This window comes from Bubalus bubalis, chromosome 15, assembly GCF_019923935.1.
Source record: "Bubalus bubalis isolate 160015118507 breed Murrah chromosome 15, NDDB_SH_1, whole genome shotgun sequence".
NCBI classification, from domain to species: Eukaryota; Metazoa; Chordata; class Mammalia; order Artiodactyla; family Bovidae; genus Bubalus; species Bubalus bubalis.
Genome location: NC_059171.1, coordinates 77,511,746 through 77,530,138, shown reverse-complemented (window position 1 = coordinate 77,530,138; position 18,393 = coordinate 77,511,746). Strand labels below are relative to the sequence as shown.

Below are 18,393 nucleotides of genomic sequence, written 5' to 3'. Positions count from 1 at the left end.
ATTTTGGAGCCCAAGAAAATTAAGTCTCTCATTTTTTCCATTGTTTCCCCATCTATTTGTAATGAAGTGATGGGACCAGATGCCATGATCCTCATTTTTTGAATGTTGAGTTTTAAGCTGGCTTTTTCACTCTCCTCTTTCACTTTCAACAAGAGGCTCTTTAGTTCTTTTTCCCTTTCTGCCATAAGGGTGGTGTCATCTGCATATCTGAGGTTATTGATATTTCTCCCAGCAATCTTGATTCCAGCTTGTGCTCATCCAGCCCAGCATTTCGCATGATGTGCTCTGCATGTAAGTTAAAGAAGCAGGGTGACAATATACAACCTTGACGTACTCCTTTCCCAATTGGGAGCCAGTCTGTTTTCCTTCAATCTCACAACTTTTAATTATGTCTGATGTTCAGGCCCTCCACTTTGAAGTTTTTGCATGACTAGTAACAGGCAGAGTTTCAGAGTTCACGCTCTTAACCACTGTGCTATATTGACTCTGAAGACTCAAAGAAAGAGGCTTCTTTTTGCAGCCATATGAACAAAGCCATATCAGAATAGAGAGTTCCATCTTGTGTCTCCCACTTGTATTATGAAGTACTCTGTGCCGCAGGCATCTCTGAACCTTGTACCCCTAGACCCTCACCTTTCCCCAGCTCCACCCCAGCTATGAGGTTGGAGGATAGAGCGGGATCGTGTTTGGGGAGGATGTGTGTTTCACACCCGTCTTAGGTAACAGTAACACCAGTATTCTGTCTTTAATGGAATGTGGGGTTTAGAATCACCCAGGGCTTTACAGGCGCTGCCCTGATCACATCTCATGACAGTTCTCCGTCATTAGCGGTGTCATTGCCCACAAGGAAAGAAGCTCAGAAAAGGAAAGTTATTATCTCAAGTTTGTCTGCTTGGCTCTGGAACATTCTGGCTCCAGAGTCTTGGTGTTGACCTTTCCGCAAACACAGTGATTTGTATTTTAAGTCATGTCAGACGTCCCTGGGTCAGAAAGGTGGTTTCATAATACTTCTGGTATGAAAGTGGTTATGACAAAATACCATAGACCTCTGTATTCCCGTTATAGAATAGTATTTCTACTTTGTATTTATTCTTATGTGGCCCATTTTTAAAGCCTTTATTGAATTTGGTTCAGTATTGCTTCAGTTTTATGCTTTGATTTTCTGGCCATGAAACACTGGAGCTTAGCTCCCTGACCAGGGATTGAACCTGCACTCCCTGCATTGGAAAATGAAGTCTCAATCATTGGACTGCCAGGAAAGTCCCTATTTCTAGTTCTGTTAATATTAGAAGAATCACACGTGGGTTCTGAGCCACTCACCCAGTGGTAGATGTTGGGGTTGGATTGTATATCCTTGCGGTTTATTGAGGGAATCTAAATGTGGTTTATTGAAGGAATGAATTCATTCATTCATTCGTGCATTCCTCTGGCACTGAATGAAAGTCAGCTCTGTGTCAACACCATGTTGTTGGAAATAGAAGAATGGGGTGTGGCTTGTCTCCCCCAGAAGCTGGATATTTCTAATCAACTAATAACCGATGTTTATGAGATGTTTTTCTTCCCTTTGTATGGTGCTCTTAGTAAGAGCTCTAAGAAACATAGAAGCAAAAAGCAGCATTCATATTCTGACTGCATTTTTGAGAAAACAGACGAAAAATACCTTAGTGATCAGAATAAGTGGGGTTAGGTTTCTGGGGGAAAATGGACAATGGGGAAATTTAAGTGAGCTTATGAATGTTAAAGCACCGGGCTTTGCTTCCACCACAAATAAGAACTTAAATTTTACTCAAATGGTCAAAGGTTCATATAGTCAAAGCTACGGTCTTTCCAGTAGTCATATATGAATGTGAGAGTTGGACCATACAGAAGGCTGAGCACTGAAGAATTGATGCTTTTGAACTGTGGTGCTAGAGAAGATTCTTGAGAGTCCCTTGGGCAGTAAGGAGATCAAACCAGTCAATCCTAAAGGAAATCAACCCTGAGTATTCCTTGGAAGGACTGATGCTGAAGCTCCAATACTTTGGCCACCTCATGGGAAGAGGCGACACATTGGAAAAGACCCTGATGCTGGGAAAGATTGAGGGCAGGAGGAGAAGGGGGTGACATGAAATGGTTGGATGGCATCATGGACTCAATGGACATGAGTTTGAGCAAACTCCGGGAGACAGTGAAGGACAGAGAAGCCTGGTGTGCTGCAGTCCATGGGGTCATAAAGAGTAGGACATGGCTGAGTGACTGAACACCCACCACCTGTGTTTTAATCCCCACTAAATCTTGCCATTAACTAGCCGTGTGCCTGTAGGAGAATTATGTAATCTTTCTGAGTTGCAGTTTGTATATTGTTAACATAGAGATAACCTTTACTGTCTATTTGTTTTGTCATGAGGAGGGGATTTGAAAGCCTGTACACATTAATTTATTATTGCTATAATACATCACCATAAACTTGGTGACTTAACACAATGCAAACTTAATATCTAGCAATTCTGGAGGACAGAAGTCTGAAATGAGTCTCTCTGGGCTAAAATAAGAATGTTGGCAGGACTGTGGTCCTTTGTGAAGTCTCTAGGGCAGGTTCTCTGAACCTATCTTTTCCAGCTCCTGTAGGCTGTCCACATTCCTTGGCTGCTGGCCCCTTACTCTTCGCAGCCAGCATGGGTGATAACCTTTCTCACACTGCATTCTTCTGTCACTCGCTCCTCTTTCACTGAAAAGAAGCCTGGTGAATGCTTTGGACACACCCAGGTAATCCAGAATAATCTCCTGATTTTTTAAAAACTTATTAAAACTTTATTGATTCACTTATTGGCATTTTTTTAACTTTTAAACACCATATTGGAAAAAATCAATGAGGATACTCCCATTAAAAATGTGTTGTACGTTTTTCCTTTGTTAAGTAGCCCTCAAAATAGTAGTTTTTATAGGTTATATAATGTGTCATCATAGGATTTTATTTAACCATTTCTTTGTTGTTCTGATTTTTCACTATTATAAAAATCACACACACACTTTTAAAGTTAGATTCCTAGGGACTTCCTGGTGGTCTAGTGGTTAGGACTCCGTGCTTCCACTGCAGGAGATACAGGTTTGATCTCTGGTGGGGAGCTAAGATCCTGTATGCTGTGCAGTGCAGCCAAAAAATAAAAATAAAATTAGATTCCTATTGAACTATTGCATCAAGGAAAATAAAAATGTTTGATATTCTTGCCAAATTGCTTTCCAGAAAGGCTATCATGATTTTTCCATTCTACCAACAGTGTACAAAAGTACAGCTCTCATTATACTTAAAATACTTTTTTTTCTTTGATTAGCAACTGTAATTCCACCTGCAACCTTAATTCTTCTTCAAAGGTTCTGAAGATCAGGATGCAGCGATCTTTGGAGGGACATTATCCTACCTGCCACATTACGTAAGGGGCACAGTTCAGCGTCACTTCTGCAGGTGGAAGCCGATAAAGGATGCCTGGCCCTTTGCAAATCTAGACTATTCAAATACACCGGCACGTAGTCTGAAGGTTTTCGCTTGCTGGTCTTAGCTTCTCCATTCCTTCTGACTGGTACTTACCCCCATCCTCTCCTACTGCTTGTTCATTGCCCGGGGATCGGTGCTAACTACTCCCTGCTTCATGGGACTGGTACTTACCCCCATCCTCTCCTACTGCTTGTTCATTGCCCGGGGATCGGTGCTAACTACTCCCTGCTTCATGGGACTGGTACTTACCCCCATCCTCTCCTACTGCTTGCTCATTGCCGGGGATCGGTGCTAACTACTCCCTGCTTCATGGGTCTTCCTTGAGTCACCACAACTGGAATAAGGTGACTCTAAAATGGTTAAAGTGTATCTATTGGAAGCAATAAGGTCTAGGAGATGCACCAACATTATTTACTGAATATGTGAACTAGGATAGATGCCTTCATTTCTAGCTTTAGTTTTCTAATCTTGAAGATGGAAGTCACAGGAAGTGCATCAAAGATTTCCTGAAAGAATCAAACAAAATCATCTATGTCATAGATGTCATGGTATATGAGTTTATGGCCTGACAGAAACTTATTTTCAGAAAAAAGATAATTGCTAAAGGGATTGAAACATTCTGTGTAATCAAGACACAAGCCAAATGGGCCAACTTAATTGAAACCTGTTTCTTTCAACATATGCCTATAAAGCATCTGAAGTTCAAGATGACTAGTTCCTGGAAATAATTTCAGTACCCTTAGTGCTTTTAAGGAGCAACAATTCAGATAACAAAAGATAATGCTTCCAAGTTGATAACAAAAGAATTATAATTTGTGCAACAAAATATGACTCCTATCAGATATAATTGGCAAAAACAAATGACTGTTGTTTCTCAAGTTAGAACCTCATTGCTTTTTGCTAACTTAACTACTTTAGCTAAGTAGTTTGAGTCCTCCAAAACTCAGTGTCTTCTTTGGTTGACACTTGAGATAATGCTTTCTTTTACAAAGACTTTATTGCTTAGTCGCTAAGTCCTGTGTGACTTTTTTGCAATCCTATGGACTGTAGCCCACCAGGCTTCTCTGTTCATGGGATTTCCCAGACAAGAATACTGGAGTGGGTTGCCATTTCCTCCTCCAGGGGATCTTCCCAACCCAAGGATCAAACTTACATCTCCTCCATTGACAGGTGGATTCTTTACCACTGAGCCACCAGGGAAGCCCTATGAAGCCTTTGTGGAGGACCAAACAAGAATGCATACATGAGATTTCCTAGGACAAGCCCTAGCACAGAGATGCTTAATAAAGCTTGAGCATTATCGTAACTGCTCTGAGCATAATCCAACAGAAAAGCAATGCATAGCCTCTGGCAATAATTGACGTATTTTATATTTGGAGAGGAAACCATTTGAATATTACAACTGCTGCTGGTGGTGGTGGTAGGATTTGTGCCTCTTCCTTTGATGATGAAATTATTAAAATGCTTTGGTCTTTTATTATAGAAACACTAAAAGTGACATCTTGTATTTGTATAAATCAGAGTTTGCCAATTGCTGGCCCATGGAGATTCAGCCTGCAAGTGTATTTTATCTTGTCAGCACAGGGCTTTATTGTTAACACGGTGGCTGCCGTTGCTGCTGCTAATTGTTTTTGCTGTTGCTCTTGGCGTTGTCATTGATTTATGAACCAACATTCAAAAATTTCAAAATGGTTTATTAAAAATCTGAATTACTGTCTTCCCTGGAAAAATAAAATGGTCTAGCCTTACACAGCCAGCATTTCTGCACAGTGGTCATTAACTATTGCTAAGTAGCAACTGTCTGCTGTAGACAGTGCAAGAACCTTCCCCTCTGCCTGTCTCCCTGACTCAGATGCTTCCTCTCTGGGTTTCATGATGGTGGTAAAAGATCCTAGCAGTAACACAGGGTTATGTTCCTGACAGCCTCTGGTCATGTTCTCATCATCTGATCAATATATAGCTTGTTTAGGCGTGTTTCTGTTTATAGGTGTATGTGGAAACACCTAAAATAAGTGTGTATATATATGTGCCTTTACATGGGCTTCCCTGGTAGCTCAGCTGTTAAAGAATCCACCTGAAATGCAGGAGAGCCCAGTTCAATTCCTGGGTCAGGCAGTTCCCCTGGAGGAGGGATGGGCTACCTACTCCAGTATTCTTGTGCTTCCCTGGTGGCTCAGAAGGTAAAGAATTCACTTGCAATGCAGAAGACCTGAGTTCGATCCCTGGATTGGAAAGATTGCCTGGAGGAGGGTATGACAACCCACTTCAGTATTATTGCCTGGAGAATCCCTATGGACAGAGGAGCCTGGTGGGCTACAGTCCATGGGTTCGCAAAGAGTCAGTCGGACATGACTGAACGACTAAGCACAGTGTAGCATATATACATATATTCATATATATGTATCTGTCTATACAAATATATTCATCTGATTCATACATTGAACTCATGGCTAACAGCGGTGTAACTCATTCCTGAATGAAGCCTACCTAAACACCCTGTTTTCTGTGTCAGGCACATCACAGGCTTCTTGCTTTTAGGGACACTAGACAGCACTTAAGCTCTACACTCAGAGGCCACTTTAAATAACAAAATAAAAGCTCCAACCAAAAACGTCTGCTTTCTCGAGACACAGGACCAGGAAGGAAGCAGCTGCAGTTCATTCAGTCACTCAGTCACATCTGACTCTTTGCAACCCCATGGACTGCAGCACACCAGGCCTCCCTGTCCATCACCAACTCCCGGAGTTTATTCAAACTCATGTCCATTGAGTTGGTGATGCCATCCAACCATCTCATCCTCTGTGGTCCCCTTCTCTTCCTGCCTTTAATCTTTCCCAGCAGCAGGGTCTTTTCCAATGAGTCTGTTCTTCATATCAGGTGGCCAAAATATTGGAGTTTCAGCTTCAGCATCAGTCCTTCCAATGAATATTCAGGACTGATTTCCTTTAGGATTGACTGGTTGGATCTCCTTGCAGTCCAAGGGACCCTCAAGAGCCTTCTCCAACACCACAGTTCAAAAGCATCAATTCTTCGGTGTTCAGCTTTCTTTATAGTCCAACTCTCACATCTATACATGACTATTGGAAAAACCATAGCTTTGACTAGACGGTCCTTTGTTGACAAAGTAATGTCTCTGTTTTTAAATAGGAAGCAGCCTAGCAAGACAGAAAAGTTTTGACAATAGTAGTTCTGTACTAGCCAAGCAGCCTAGGAAAAACTGTGGCTTGACCTCCACCCACACCAGCAAAGGCCATGTGGGATCCTAGATGTCCACCGTTGCCAGGCTGTAACAGGCACCTTCCCCACTCTCCCCCAGCAAGAGAAGGTCTCAAGTAGAGAGCTAGGTTTTCACTACCAGCGGGCAGTGATGAGAACTAGAACTCCACCTGGCCTGGCTTAAACACAGACCATATGGGGAGTCTTGACCTGTAGCCCCACACAGCAGTCAGAGGTCACCCAGGAGATCCTCGACAGTTTCAAAAGTAATTCTATAAAGCCTTTCCAATAAATAGTCCTGAAGCAACTGGACACCCATAGGCCCCAATAAGACAAAACAGAAACTTAACTTATCTCATTCCTCATGTAAAAATGACCTCAAAGTGGATCATAGACCTCAATGAAAAATAGAAAGCTTTTAGGATAACAAAATAGAGGAGTTTTGGGATCTAGAACTAAGCAGAGTTTTTAAACCTGACGCAAAACACGTTACCCATAAAAAAAGGTGAATTCAGCTTCCTCGAGATTAAAAACTGTTGTTCTTTAAATGTGCTATAGAGAGGAATAACAGATGAACTACAGTGAGAAGTTTGTGAGGCAAAAGAATAGCCAGAAAACCCACCACCATGTCTTTCCTTGGACCCTGAGGTCCCTAGACTGTTTGCTTTCTTCTTCACCTTTGAGAACCTCCTTTTGTTTCTTTTTCTGTACACTGGGTAGAACTTTTGGCTATGGTTAGTGAGAATGGGGAAAAATATGTCTACTCCATATTTCCTGGAAGCAGAAGTTATGACAGATCTTTTTCTTTCTTTCTTTTGGGGCTACCCTGGTGGCTCAGGGGGTAAAGAATCTGCCTGAAATGCAGGAGACCTCATTTTACAGATACAAACAGCTCAGAGAAGGTGTGTGATGTCCTCAGAGTCACCCAGCTCTCACGTGATGTCACCCAAGCCGCACGAGTGCAGTGCCTGTGTTCTCTGCTCTCAGTCTCCTTGGATCACCGTATACCCATGAACGCGTCAACAGGGACCTTCTCTGACTGTAATCACAGTGCAACGGACTCAGTCGCAGAATAGCTCCCAGCTGTGAGTTCAGTGAGCCATGGGAAACTGATGTGTGTTCATGGTCTATTTTACTTCTATTTCAGTTTGCTTCATTCAAAGTCTTTTACCCAATGGGTTTGAAAACAGTGGAAGGGGAGGACAATGATGAGGCCAGACGTGTTCTTGCAAATGAAAGGATCGTTAATTGCGAGGTGCAGAACTTCCAAACATGGTTCTGCACCTGTGGCAGAAGAGGACAAATAAGAGTCTCCTGACAGCATGGGAACCTGCTCGACATTCTGCAACGACCGGATCTAGAAATGGGGGTGACGTGATAAAACCCAGAGCGTAGAAATACACTGGTGACATTGTTTGCTGATACCCCCAGGATTGGCAGCTCAGCTGCTGTGTTTCTAAAGGAAATATTTGTGTTGCAATGTGATAGCAGTTCAGTTCGTGTATGGATTGTCCATCATGCACTCAAATCCTATTTTCTGTAAAATGGACTTTTTCACCTAAAGAAAAGCCATCTCTCATAACGTACCTGTGGCATATGACTTTTCGCTCCCTTGTTCCTATGTCTATTACCACAACCTTTTCTGTGTCTCGTAGGATCCTCAGATGTACTCAACTTCCTGTCTCCATCTTGGCCCATCTCATCCCTCCCTGACAGTGCTGGCGAAATAAATCTCTCTCTGATGCTAGACGATCATGCATGCCATCCAGAAACTAGCCTGTTGCCTACAGTCTTTAGGATTAAGTCTAGGTGTTTTTAGAAGCAGGCAATAATAAGAAGTCCGATATTCAGCAGCCTGTCCTCTGTTCTTTTCTTAGGTATTATCAGATCCGAGTGACCTTGAAGGTGTCCTCAAGGATCCCCCACAGACTGAGCGCCTCCATCGTTGGGCAGACAGGTGAGCAGGAGGATAACAGTGGGGCACTTGCTGCCCACTGGTAAGCCTTCCTTTATCACTGTAAACCAGGGCTTAGCAGGGCACATAGAGGCACTCAGTGAACCATTGCTGATTGTTGAATAAGTGGATTTTGGAAACGTAGACCCACTGTTGTTTTGGCCCTGTGTTATTGCAAAGGGGACCTGGCTAAAAGAAAACAAAAAACTCTCCTAGGAGCAGCTGGTATCTGAGGATAATCCTGGCTGTGAGTGCATGCTCAGTTGCTCAGGTGTGTCTGACTCTTTGTGACTCCATGGACCATAGCCTGCCAGGCTCCTCTGTCCATGGAATGTTCTGAGCAAGAATACTGGAGTGGGTTACCATTTCCTCCTCCAGGGGATCTTCCTGACCCAGGGATCGAACCCAAGTCTCTTGGGTCTCCTGCATTGGCAGGTCGACTGTACCACTGAGACACCTGGGAAGCCCCAAACCTGGCTGTAGAGGTTGGCTAAAATCAAATCAGGGAGGAAGAGGATGGGAAATGGCATCTAGCTGGTAGGTAAGAAGCCTGTTATCAGAGAGGAGTTAATAATCAGCTTGGTATATGGGACTGAGTCAGTAGGCAGGTGTGGTAGCACTTTCTGTGCACAATAAGAAGTCAAAGGCAATCCTCCTTGGGAAGAAGGATTGCCAAGGACAATCCAGGTTCTAACCTTGGAGCATTAGTAAGGTATCCCAGGCGATCAGCAAGTTCAATGTGATAGCGTTGAGTCAGAAATACAGAACTTATTACATAAAAAGTAAAGCTAGACATCATTATATTCTGGCAGAAGTATTTGCATTAGTAAGTTTGGGAGAATGTCTAGATCAACCAGACCTTAAGAAGAAGGAGACATACTTTGGAATGGAAGAGAGAGAAGGTAAGGAGACAAAAAGACAGAACCGTGTAAAAGCTGCTTGACTTTCACTCTACAAGGTAGCCAAGAATATTGTAGAAATCAAATTTAGTAAGGTCAAGAGTTCTGGTCATTCATAGCTACATTTCCAAAAATTAATTTTGGGTTGCCTTGGCAATTATACTACCCCGTTGTTGGCAGTGATATTATGGCGAGTAGAGTTGTAGCAGTTGAATGACTGCAAAGTTAGTGCAGATGTGGTGGTCTGTTTAGCTCCTCCTTGGGGGAGGTATGGGAGATGCAGGGTAGAGGGAGCTTACGTGGACCATGCAAGGGACAAGCCAGGGAGGCCGATAGTTTACGGGCAACAGGCTGGCTGGGGCCTGTGATCCAGAAGGAGAATGACCCTGGAGACCGCTAGCTTCTCCCCTGACTCTGCATAGAGTTAAGCAGTAAGTAGTAGTCAAGGCCCCACATGTCCAAGGAGATCCTTCTCCTCCACTGTTCACTCCTCCTTTCTCCAGGGAATGTCAGGCATCCGAGACTGGAGGTCACCCCCTCGCCTATGTCCTGTGCTCATTCAGGTGCCTGCGGGTTCCCCCTGTGCTGCCAGCTGTATCGTGCCTCCTCCCACCCCAGCTTCTGCCAGAAGAAGGTTCGCGGAGTTGACTGAGGAAGCAGGATGCTTGAACCCTGATGCTGCATGAACTAGTCATGTGATCCCAGGCCTTGACAATTTGAGCTTCATTTCCTCACCTGAAACATGAGGATAAATATCCATCCTCTGTAGGGCTTTGTCTTACACATTCTATGTCTGTTTTTGTTTGTTTGGGGCCTGTCTTTTCTTCTTGGTGAGCCTGGCCAGAGGATTGTGCATTTTGCTTACCCTTTCAAAGAACCAGATCTTGGTCTTACTGATTTTTAAAAAAAATCTCTATTTTATTTATTTCCTCTCTGATCTTTATTATTTACTTTCTTCTGCTAACTTTTGGTTTTCTTCATTCTTCTTTTTCTAATTCTTTTAGGTGGTGGGTTAGGTTGTTTGAGATCTTTCTTCTTTCTTAAATAAGGCCTATATTGCTATGAATGTCCCTCTAAGAACTGCTTTTGCTGCATCCCATCGATTTTGTATGGTTGTGTATCTTAGAGATTATTAATGTAAAGGGCACTTTACATGTTATAGAGGTTATTAAAGGAAATGTCCCAGGTCAGAAACAGAACCTTTTTCAAAATTTTTTAAAATTATTTTTAAATTTTTTTGGAAAATTATTATTAATTGCAGGATAATTGCTTTAAAATAGAAATAGTGAGACAGAATTCAGGAGTGGTACAGGCCGCACATTCCAAAATTTCCAGGTTCAATTCCTGCTTCTGACACTTCTCAGCCTTCTGGATCTAGAAAAGTTATTTCACCTGTATGATTTCTTGGATTCTTCATCTATAAAGTTGGGCTGGTAGAAGGTCCCTACCTCATAGGTTTGTGTTAAGGTTTGAATGAATTATGCAAGGAAAGGACTAGAATGGTCCTGACCCATAGTAAGCTCACAGTAACCACCAGCAAGAGTCAGTGACGCTATTACACGTTCAGCAGTTGCTTACTTAGTAGCATCTGCTACAAGTTGGTGTTGTGGAAAGCATCCCTGCGGATGAGGAGATGCTTTCCTGCTCTGGAGGCACCCAGTCTTCATGGGGAGACAGAAGTGTCAACAGTAATTAATACAGTAGAGGTGGAGGCTGAGATGAGATTTTTGTCTCCCAAGGCACAGCCAGATGACACAAAAGCACTGCTGCGGCTGCTGCTAAGTCGCTTCAGTCGTGTCCGACTCTGTGTGACCCCATAGACGGCAGCCCACCAGGCTCCCCCATCCCTGGGATTCTCTACACAAGAACACTGGAGTGGGTTGCCATTTCCTTCTCCAATGCATGCAAGTGAAAAGTGAAAGTGAAGTCTCTCGGTTGTGTCCGACTCTTCGTGACCCCATGGACTGCAGCCCACCAGGCTCCTCCGTCCATGGGATTTTCCAGGCAAGAGTACTGGAAACTAAAGCACTAGGAAGCCATAAACCCAGTGCTGTTCACACAGAGGATGTTGCCGCATAAATTAAGGGGCAGAATTATGCATTCTTGTTCTCTTTGAAAATATGTTCCTTCTCTGGTAGCCATATGATATGAAATGTGCTTTAATTATGCAGGTTTAGATTTAGATTCTGCTTCTCTGGATGGGACTTACTTTCTCATTGGGTTTTCCAAGGTCGGTGTTTATGATTTCATTTTGTGAATAAGAAAAAATAGTAACTTCCCCTGGAAAATGTAGTCATAATTGATATACTACAATGTTTCTTTTCTCAATACTTTTTAAAAAGGTGACTTGGGAAAAGTTGCTCAGGTAAATGGACGGCTCCTTCTTGTCTGAGTTAGCAACATATCTTGTGGAATAGACTAGGACAGTCTCTGAGCTTGCACTGGGTAAGAGTTATCCTCCCCAGGCCTTCTAGAAAGACCCCTACATTACAGTAGGGACACGTGTGTAAAGAGGTGAACACACCCCAACAGCGACAGTGCATTCCTCTGTTCACGGCACTGGGTGCAGGGCATCAGGGGAGCTTGTTTTCCGTGGATGTGGACGTGTGGATGGTTTGGGCTTAGTGGTCAGTACGATTCTAAAGGCCACTGCATCTTGGTCATCACCAGAAATACAAAAGTAAAAATTGTAGGTGATCCTCCAATGCTTCACGGAAGCCAGGATGGCTCTAGCTCTTCCAAAACTTTTCAGTATCCTCCTATAAGCCAAAATCCTAAGCGTTGAGAGATACAGAGATGAATGATGGTGAATAAAAACATGAGGGTTACAGTATTCTAGGAAGAGAAACCAGAAGTAAGAATTTTTTTTTTTAATGTGATTCTGCTTGATTTGAAGGCTTGCATTTTGTGGGTTTCACAGGTTTGTTTTCTCAGTTCAGGGTTACAGGTGATTGTCTGTGAATGAATGTTAGGTATACTTACCCTTGACTGTTTCCTTTCACCCAAGTGAAGCTATTTAATAGGTTTTGCAACCCTTCCTACCTGGAGATGTCAAAAAATATTATTTTCTCTTAGGGGGATGATCAGTTAAGTCATATATGGGGGAGGGACACTGCTTAAACTTACTGAGGCTGTGTTAAGTGGTTCGGCACAAACAGACATCTGCTAGTCACTGCTCATCAAAGCAAGAGAAAGGATGAGCAGTAAATTGTGGAAGCGTGAAAAAATTGCCATGATTAGTTTTAGTAATGTTTTGAGAGGTAATTTACATTTTCATTAAGTGAAAGCTTTTAAGAGTTTCACCATGTAAGGGGTGGGGAGAGACATTTATTCTTCAAATGAATCAAACTAATTTCTTTTCAGAGCCCATTAAAGTGCAGCTAAATATCAAATATGCCTGTTTTCATGGAGAGTATTAATCAGGTAAAAACGCCCCCACTCCTAGGCTCTGAGTGCCCTCCTGGGGTTGGAGGAGAGCACTGCTCAAGAAGGACGTGTCTGGTGGAGTCCAGACCTAAAGGATGTTGGCACCTCTGCTCCTCACAAAAGTCATCTCTGAAACTCTGAAGCCAGGGCCCCTCACCTTGGACTCCCAGTGTAGACGGTGAATCTGTTCTGCCAGCTGGTTCAGTGATCAGCTCCCTGGGGGTCCAAGCCAGAATTGTTGTCCATCTTTGTCCTTGAGATCAAATCTTAAAGTCTGCTCAACCCCCAAGGTCCCTCTTTGGGAAGATTCCTTCAGTCTCTTATACCCTGGTTCATCCCTCTCTGCTTCGACTTGATGGGCTTCCCAGGTAGCTCAGTGATAAGGTATCCGCCTGTCAGTGTGGGATGTGTGGATTTGATCCCTGGGTCAGGGAGATCCCCTGGAGGAGGAAATGGCAACCCCCTCCATTATTCTTGCTTGGAAAATTTAATGCACTGAGGGGCTTGGGCTGCAGTCTATAGGGGTTGCAAAGTTGGACACAACTGAGCGACTGAACACACACACACACACACACACACACACACACTCTGCTTTTAATGCCTGTCCCTTTCTTCCTCACCATCCACCCCTCTAGCCCACTGAGCTGGCAGAAAGGATTTGTGTTGGTTCTCTGCGGTGATCCCTGTCCCTGTGAGAATCACTCATTCCCTGTCTGAGCATCCTCACTGCCTGTACACACGCGGCATGTGTCCCTCCCTGTCTCGTGCAATTCCCCCGCTCCTTTGCTCTCGGGACCTGCATCTGGGACTCTGCATTGGAGGACCCAGGCCCAGGCTCCTGTCTGAGATCTGAACTTGCCTGGGAGTTTGAAGCCCAACGTCCCCCATCCCCACCCCTAGCCCTTGCCACGAGCCTGTGATTATCAGAGCATGTGTGTGGAGGTGTGCTCCCGTTGGGAGAAGGTACAGGCTGAGATGTAGTCCCCTCTTCAGAGTCCCCTGCAGGAGCAGGCTGGCGCTCCCTTTGTGGGGACCTTTGCTGAGATGCGCCTCTGCCTGCCTTCCCCGCTTTCCCTGCCCTGGGTCCCTGCTTCCCCAGTCTCATGGGACACACGTGTGCTAAACCTCCTGCGCACAGGTCCTCATCTCTGCATCTGCTCTTCATCATCTGTCCCCTGAAACCACTAGAAGTGGTAACAGCCGCTCCTTATCACATGGGAGGCAGGGTGTGGAGTCAGCCAAACCCGCGTTCCCCTGCGTTCCCGGTGACCCTGTGTCAGCAGGCTCTATAGAAATGACCCTGAAGGACCATCTGGGGCATCAGTGAAAGTACTGTGTGTGGGTATGTAATGGACTTCCTGTCGCCTGGGAGCCTGCGTGTATACCCACTCATCAGAACATAACGTCCTCGGTCACCTTTGCACCACATTTGTCAGGAGGAGTCCCCTAATCTATCTACCCCACATTTAATGAGCTTCCAGAGGAGATACTTACACAGCATCAGACCCCGGTTCCTAGAGCTGGCTGTGTGTGAGGCACAGTTAACACAGAGCTGGATGGCTGAGGCTGCTTTCCTGGAGCGCCAGGACTGGGGTGGGAAACTGAAGGGTGAGTGACCATCATGAGTGACAAGGTGTGTGTGGGGGGGCTGTGACCTCAAGGCAGCTTCCCCGGGAAGCCTTGACTGCCATCTTCCTGAGCCAGTCTTCTGTGAGCACACCTGACTTCCAGGTGTCCTGCCTTCAGTCCAGGTCATCAGTGCACATCTCTCTGTGTTCAGAAAGTGGGCAGAGTCCCGCCACCAGGTCTGCACAGCCTCAGCTGCCCGGGTGCCTCCCTCCCTGCTGAACAAGGCTCCTGAGCCCCCTGCTGCCCTCCCCCCCCACCCCGCTGCTCAGGCAGCAGCACCACCAGGGTGCACCCGCATCTGGGTGGGCACACCTTGCACCTGGGAAATGTTTCAGGGAAACACACCTGGAGAGAAAGGTGAGGGAGAGGGCAGGGCCCCGGAAGCATAAGCCAGAGAAGACACATGCATCAGATATACATGCCTGTTGCTGATGGAAGAGAGAACAGTCTTTATCTCTAGACCCCACACACAGGCTAGAGAAGCAGGCAGCTGCATCCCGCACACCCTGTGTGACCTTGGACTCGGTTCTAACCTTCCTGTGTCTCATTTTCCTTCTCTGTAAAATGGCAATGGTAATAATATTAATAACAGTAACTTCTTCATGGGGTTGTGAGCATTTTAATAGGAATACATATAAGTACTTAGAGGGGAGCCTGCCATCCTAAACCCTCAGTAAATGCTGGCTATTTTTAGTTTTATTACAAAAGCCGGAATCAGCAGACTTCGGTGAAATTTACACGGACTGAAATGTTAGTCCTGATGGGTTTTACGGTTTATTCAGTACCTGTTTCTCTGCTGCCTCCTATGTGTCAGGCGCTGTTTCTGGAGCTCTGGAGCCTCCAGATGCCCAGCTTCTGATGTTATTATCTTCAGAAGCAGTGAACGTCTCATCCTTAGAGGCTTCATGCAGAAGTTTTCACATGGCAGAAGACAGTGGCTAATGAAAAGAACATTGCATGATAGTGTACATATATTATATGCAGTCATTCCAGTCTTTTTTATTTTTATTTATTTATTTTAAAGACATTTATTTATTTGGCTGTGCCAGTCTTAGTTACAGCATGTGGGATCCAGTTCCCTGACAAGGGATCAAACCCCATTCCCCTGCATCAGGAGCTCGGAGTGTTAGCCGCTGGGCCATCAGGGAAGTCCCCAGTCTTTTCTAAAATAAAGGGGAATTATTATTATTATCATTATATACTTATAGGAATAAATTAATCCTCAGCGTGGAAGTTGACGCTTACGTTTTCACACCAGAGTCCTGGTACCATGTTGCTTCTTTATTCAGTTCTGGCTCCCTGGTGCCTGCCGGAGTGCCTGGGACACAGTTGGCATAACAGGTATGCTTATTGTGTTAGTAATAAAGACCAGAGGGCAGAGCTTGGGCTTTAATGAAAGGAACAGGGAGGCTGAATTCCACGCAATTAAAAAAATTATAATAAAAAGCTTTTGAAGCCTCAGTGAACAGGTTGTTTTGAAAGGAAGCATTTCAGTGGGAAAGGATACTGTTTTGAGATCTTGATAGTCAAGCGGTTGTTTAAAAAAAAAGACAGTGAAAGTGAAGTCGCTCAGTCGTGTCTGACTCTGTGACCCCATAGACCGTAGCCTACTAGGCTCCTCTGTCCATGGGATTTTCCAAGCAATAGTACTGGACTGGATTGCCATTTCCTTCTCCAGGGGATCTTCCTGACCCAGGGATCGAACCCGGGTCTCCCGCATTGTAGGCAGACGCTTTACCATCTGAGCCACCAGGGAAGTCTCCCCCTCCCCCCAAAAAAGCTGATGATTATTTAGAAAAAGCCCCAAAGTATGCAACAGGGGCTGGATAACTTCTTTCTGACTCAGCCAAGTAGTCACTGAGGGTCTGAGAATGGACCACGGGGTGTGGAATTCAGAGTAACGATGTGAGGGGTCTTCAGGAGCGGGTGGCGGGGACTGGGGTTGTTCAGGACCTCTTGAACCACTGCAGCTTCTCCCACTGTGGCCCAGCGACCTCCTCTCACAAGACCCCTCGGGACTCACAAGCAGTCAGTTTCTTGATCCATCCTGCCCCGCCTCCTAAGTCAGACTCTCAGAGTAAGACGAAATGATTTGTGGATAAAATGCTGAAGAGGAAATTCACAGGGGGGCACACAAGAGCAGAACCTTAGAATTCTGTAATTGCAGCTAAGGAGTTGACGCTAATGACGGATAATTGGATGATTTAGTCTTCATCCTTTGGCGACTTATAGTTACAAGAAGAGATGCTGAAGTCTTAACACCTTAATGTGAAAGACAGGTCCCTGAGGATGGGCCCAAGCAGCAGAGGGTCTTTATTTCCCATCTGCTGACAGGTGCGCTTTTATCCATTTCCTCTGGAGAACAATGCGATCATGAAATGAAAAGGAATATTTTCTGCTGAGCTGGCTGAGGCTGATAGACAAATGGAATAATAACTGCCATAAACTACAGGAAGCCTGCTTCTCTTTGGTCCAAACTCTCCTAAATGTCTACCCTGACTCGGGCATAAACTCTCTTTTTACCATGATGAATGATTAAGTCTATCCTATAAATGGGCTTCCTAGATGGCACAGTGGTAAAGAATATGCCTGCCAGTGAAAGAGATGCAGGATATGAGGGTTCGATCCCTGACTTCGGAAGATTCCCTGGAGGGGGGACGTGGCAACCCACTCCAGTATCCTTGCCTGGAGAATCTCATGGACAGAGGAGCCTGTTAGGATGCAGTCCACTGAGTTGCAAAGAGAAGGACACCCCTGAGCACACACACACGTCTTGTCAATATTCTCACGTGTAGAATGAGGGAGTCTGCAGCCCCGTTTACATATGGCTTTCTTTTTAATTCAAGGGAGCACACAGAGGAAGGGTCAGATGCATCAGAACCTCTGGAATAGAGGGAGGAGAAACATGCTTAAGGGTACAGCTCCTGCTGCTGGAGCTTCTGCACTCTCCACGCGGAGCCCCAGAGCCATTTCGAAATCCCCATCCAGGCTCACTCTAGCCTTTTATAGAGTGCCTTTGATTCATGGTGCTATTTCTGTGCACCCAGTAAAAAAAATATATCAGGAAAATGTTATTTGAGGCTCCACTCAGAGCAAAATTCCTCCACAGGTGCCCAGCCATTTGAATAATATCCATTTGAAAGCAGAGTGAGGTTGTCCTGGAGAGGGGTTACTGGATCAGGCTTTCCCACCCATGGGCTCTCCATGCTTCTGTCTAATAAGCCTTTCTTTCCATGACATCCCTAAATAAGAAGATGGATTGATGTTAGAACTGCTCAGGCAGGAAAATGAACAGAAAATTGCTGTCTTACCTTTTCATATCTGTATGGTATTTGGACAGTTACAGAAACAAGGTTTCCTGTTTTATCTTGGTAGCTACTTGTGACGATCATAGGAAAGGCTGTGAGGAACGCATGACCTGTGAAGGGCATGGCCTTTTACTCAGAATGTTCCTGAAGGAAAAGCTTGTTTTTCTTTACTCCATAATTTTTTTTTTTTCTGTAATAATACATCCACTTTAAGTAGATGGTGATTTTCTAAAAGACTACTTGGCTTGATCCCAGACACACACATTCTCAGGGAAACTTGGAAATCTAAATGCACAAAGCCATCCAGCCTAGAATTTTTTTTTTAAATTATTTTCCTGATGTATAGCTAACTTGCAGTTGTTAATTTCTGCTGTTCAGCCAAATGATTCAGTAATACACATGCAGTATGTGCATTCTTTTTCACGCTCTTTTCCACTATGACCTATCGCAGGATACAGAATAAATTTCCCTGTGCTGCGTGCTGGGACC

The 18,393-nt window shown here is 44.6% G+C and overlaps 1 protein-coding gene across 3 annotated transcripts in view; it reads left to right on the top strand.

The window, feature by feature from the left end:
- FAM135B (family with sequence similarity 135 member B) overlaps positions 1-18,393 on the top strand; it is a 256,633-nt gene that overhangs the window by 131,302 nt on the left and 106,938 nt on the right. For all 3 annotated transcript variants that reach the window (XM_006053410.4, XM_044928866.2, XM_044928867.2), the window contains exon 3: positions 8,566-8,645. In XM_006053410.4, the coding sequence (XP_006053472.4) occupies positions 8,566-8,645 (80 nt within the window). The remainder of the gene's footprint in view (positions 1-8,565; positions 8,646-18,393) is intronic.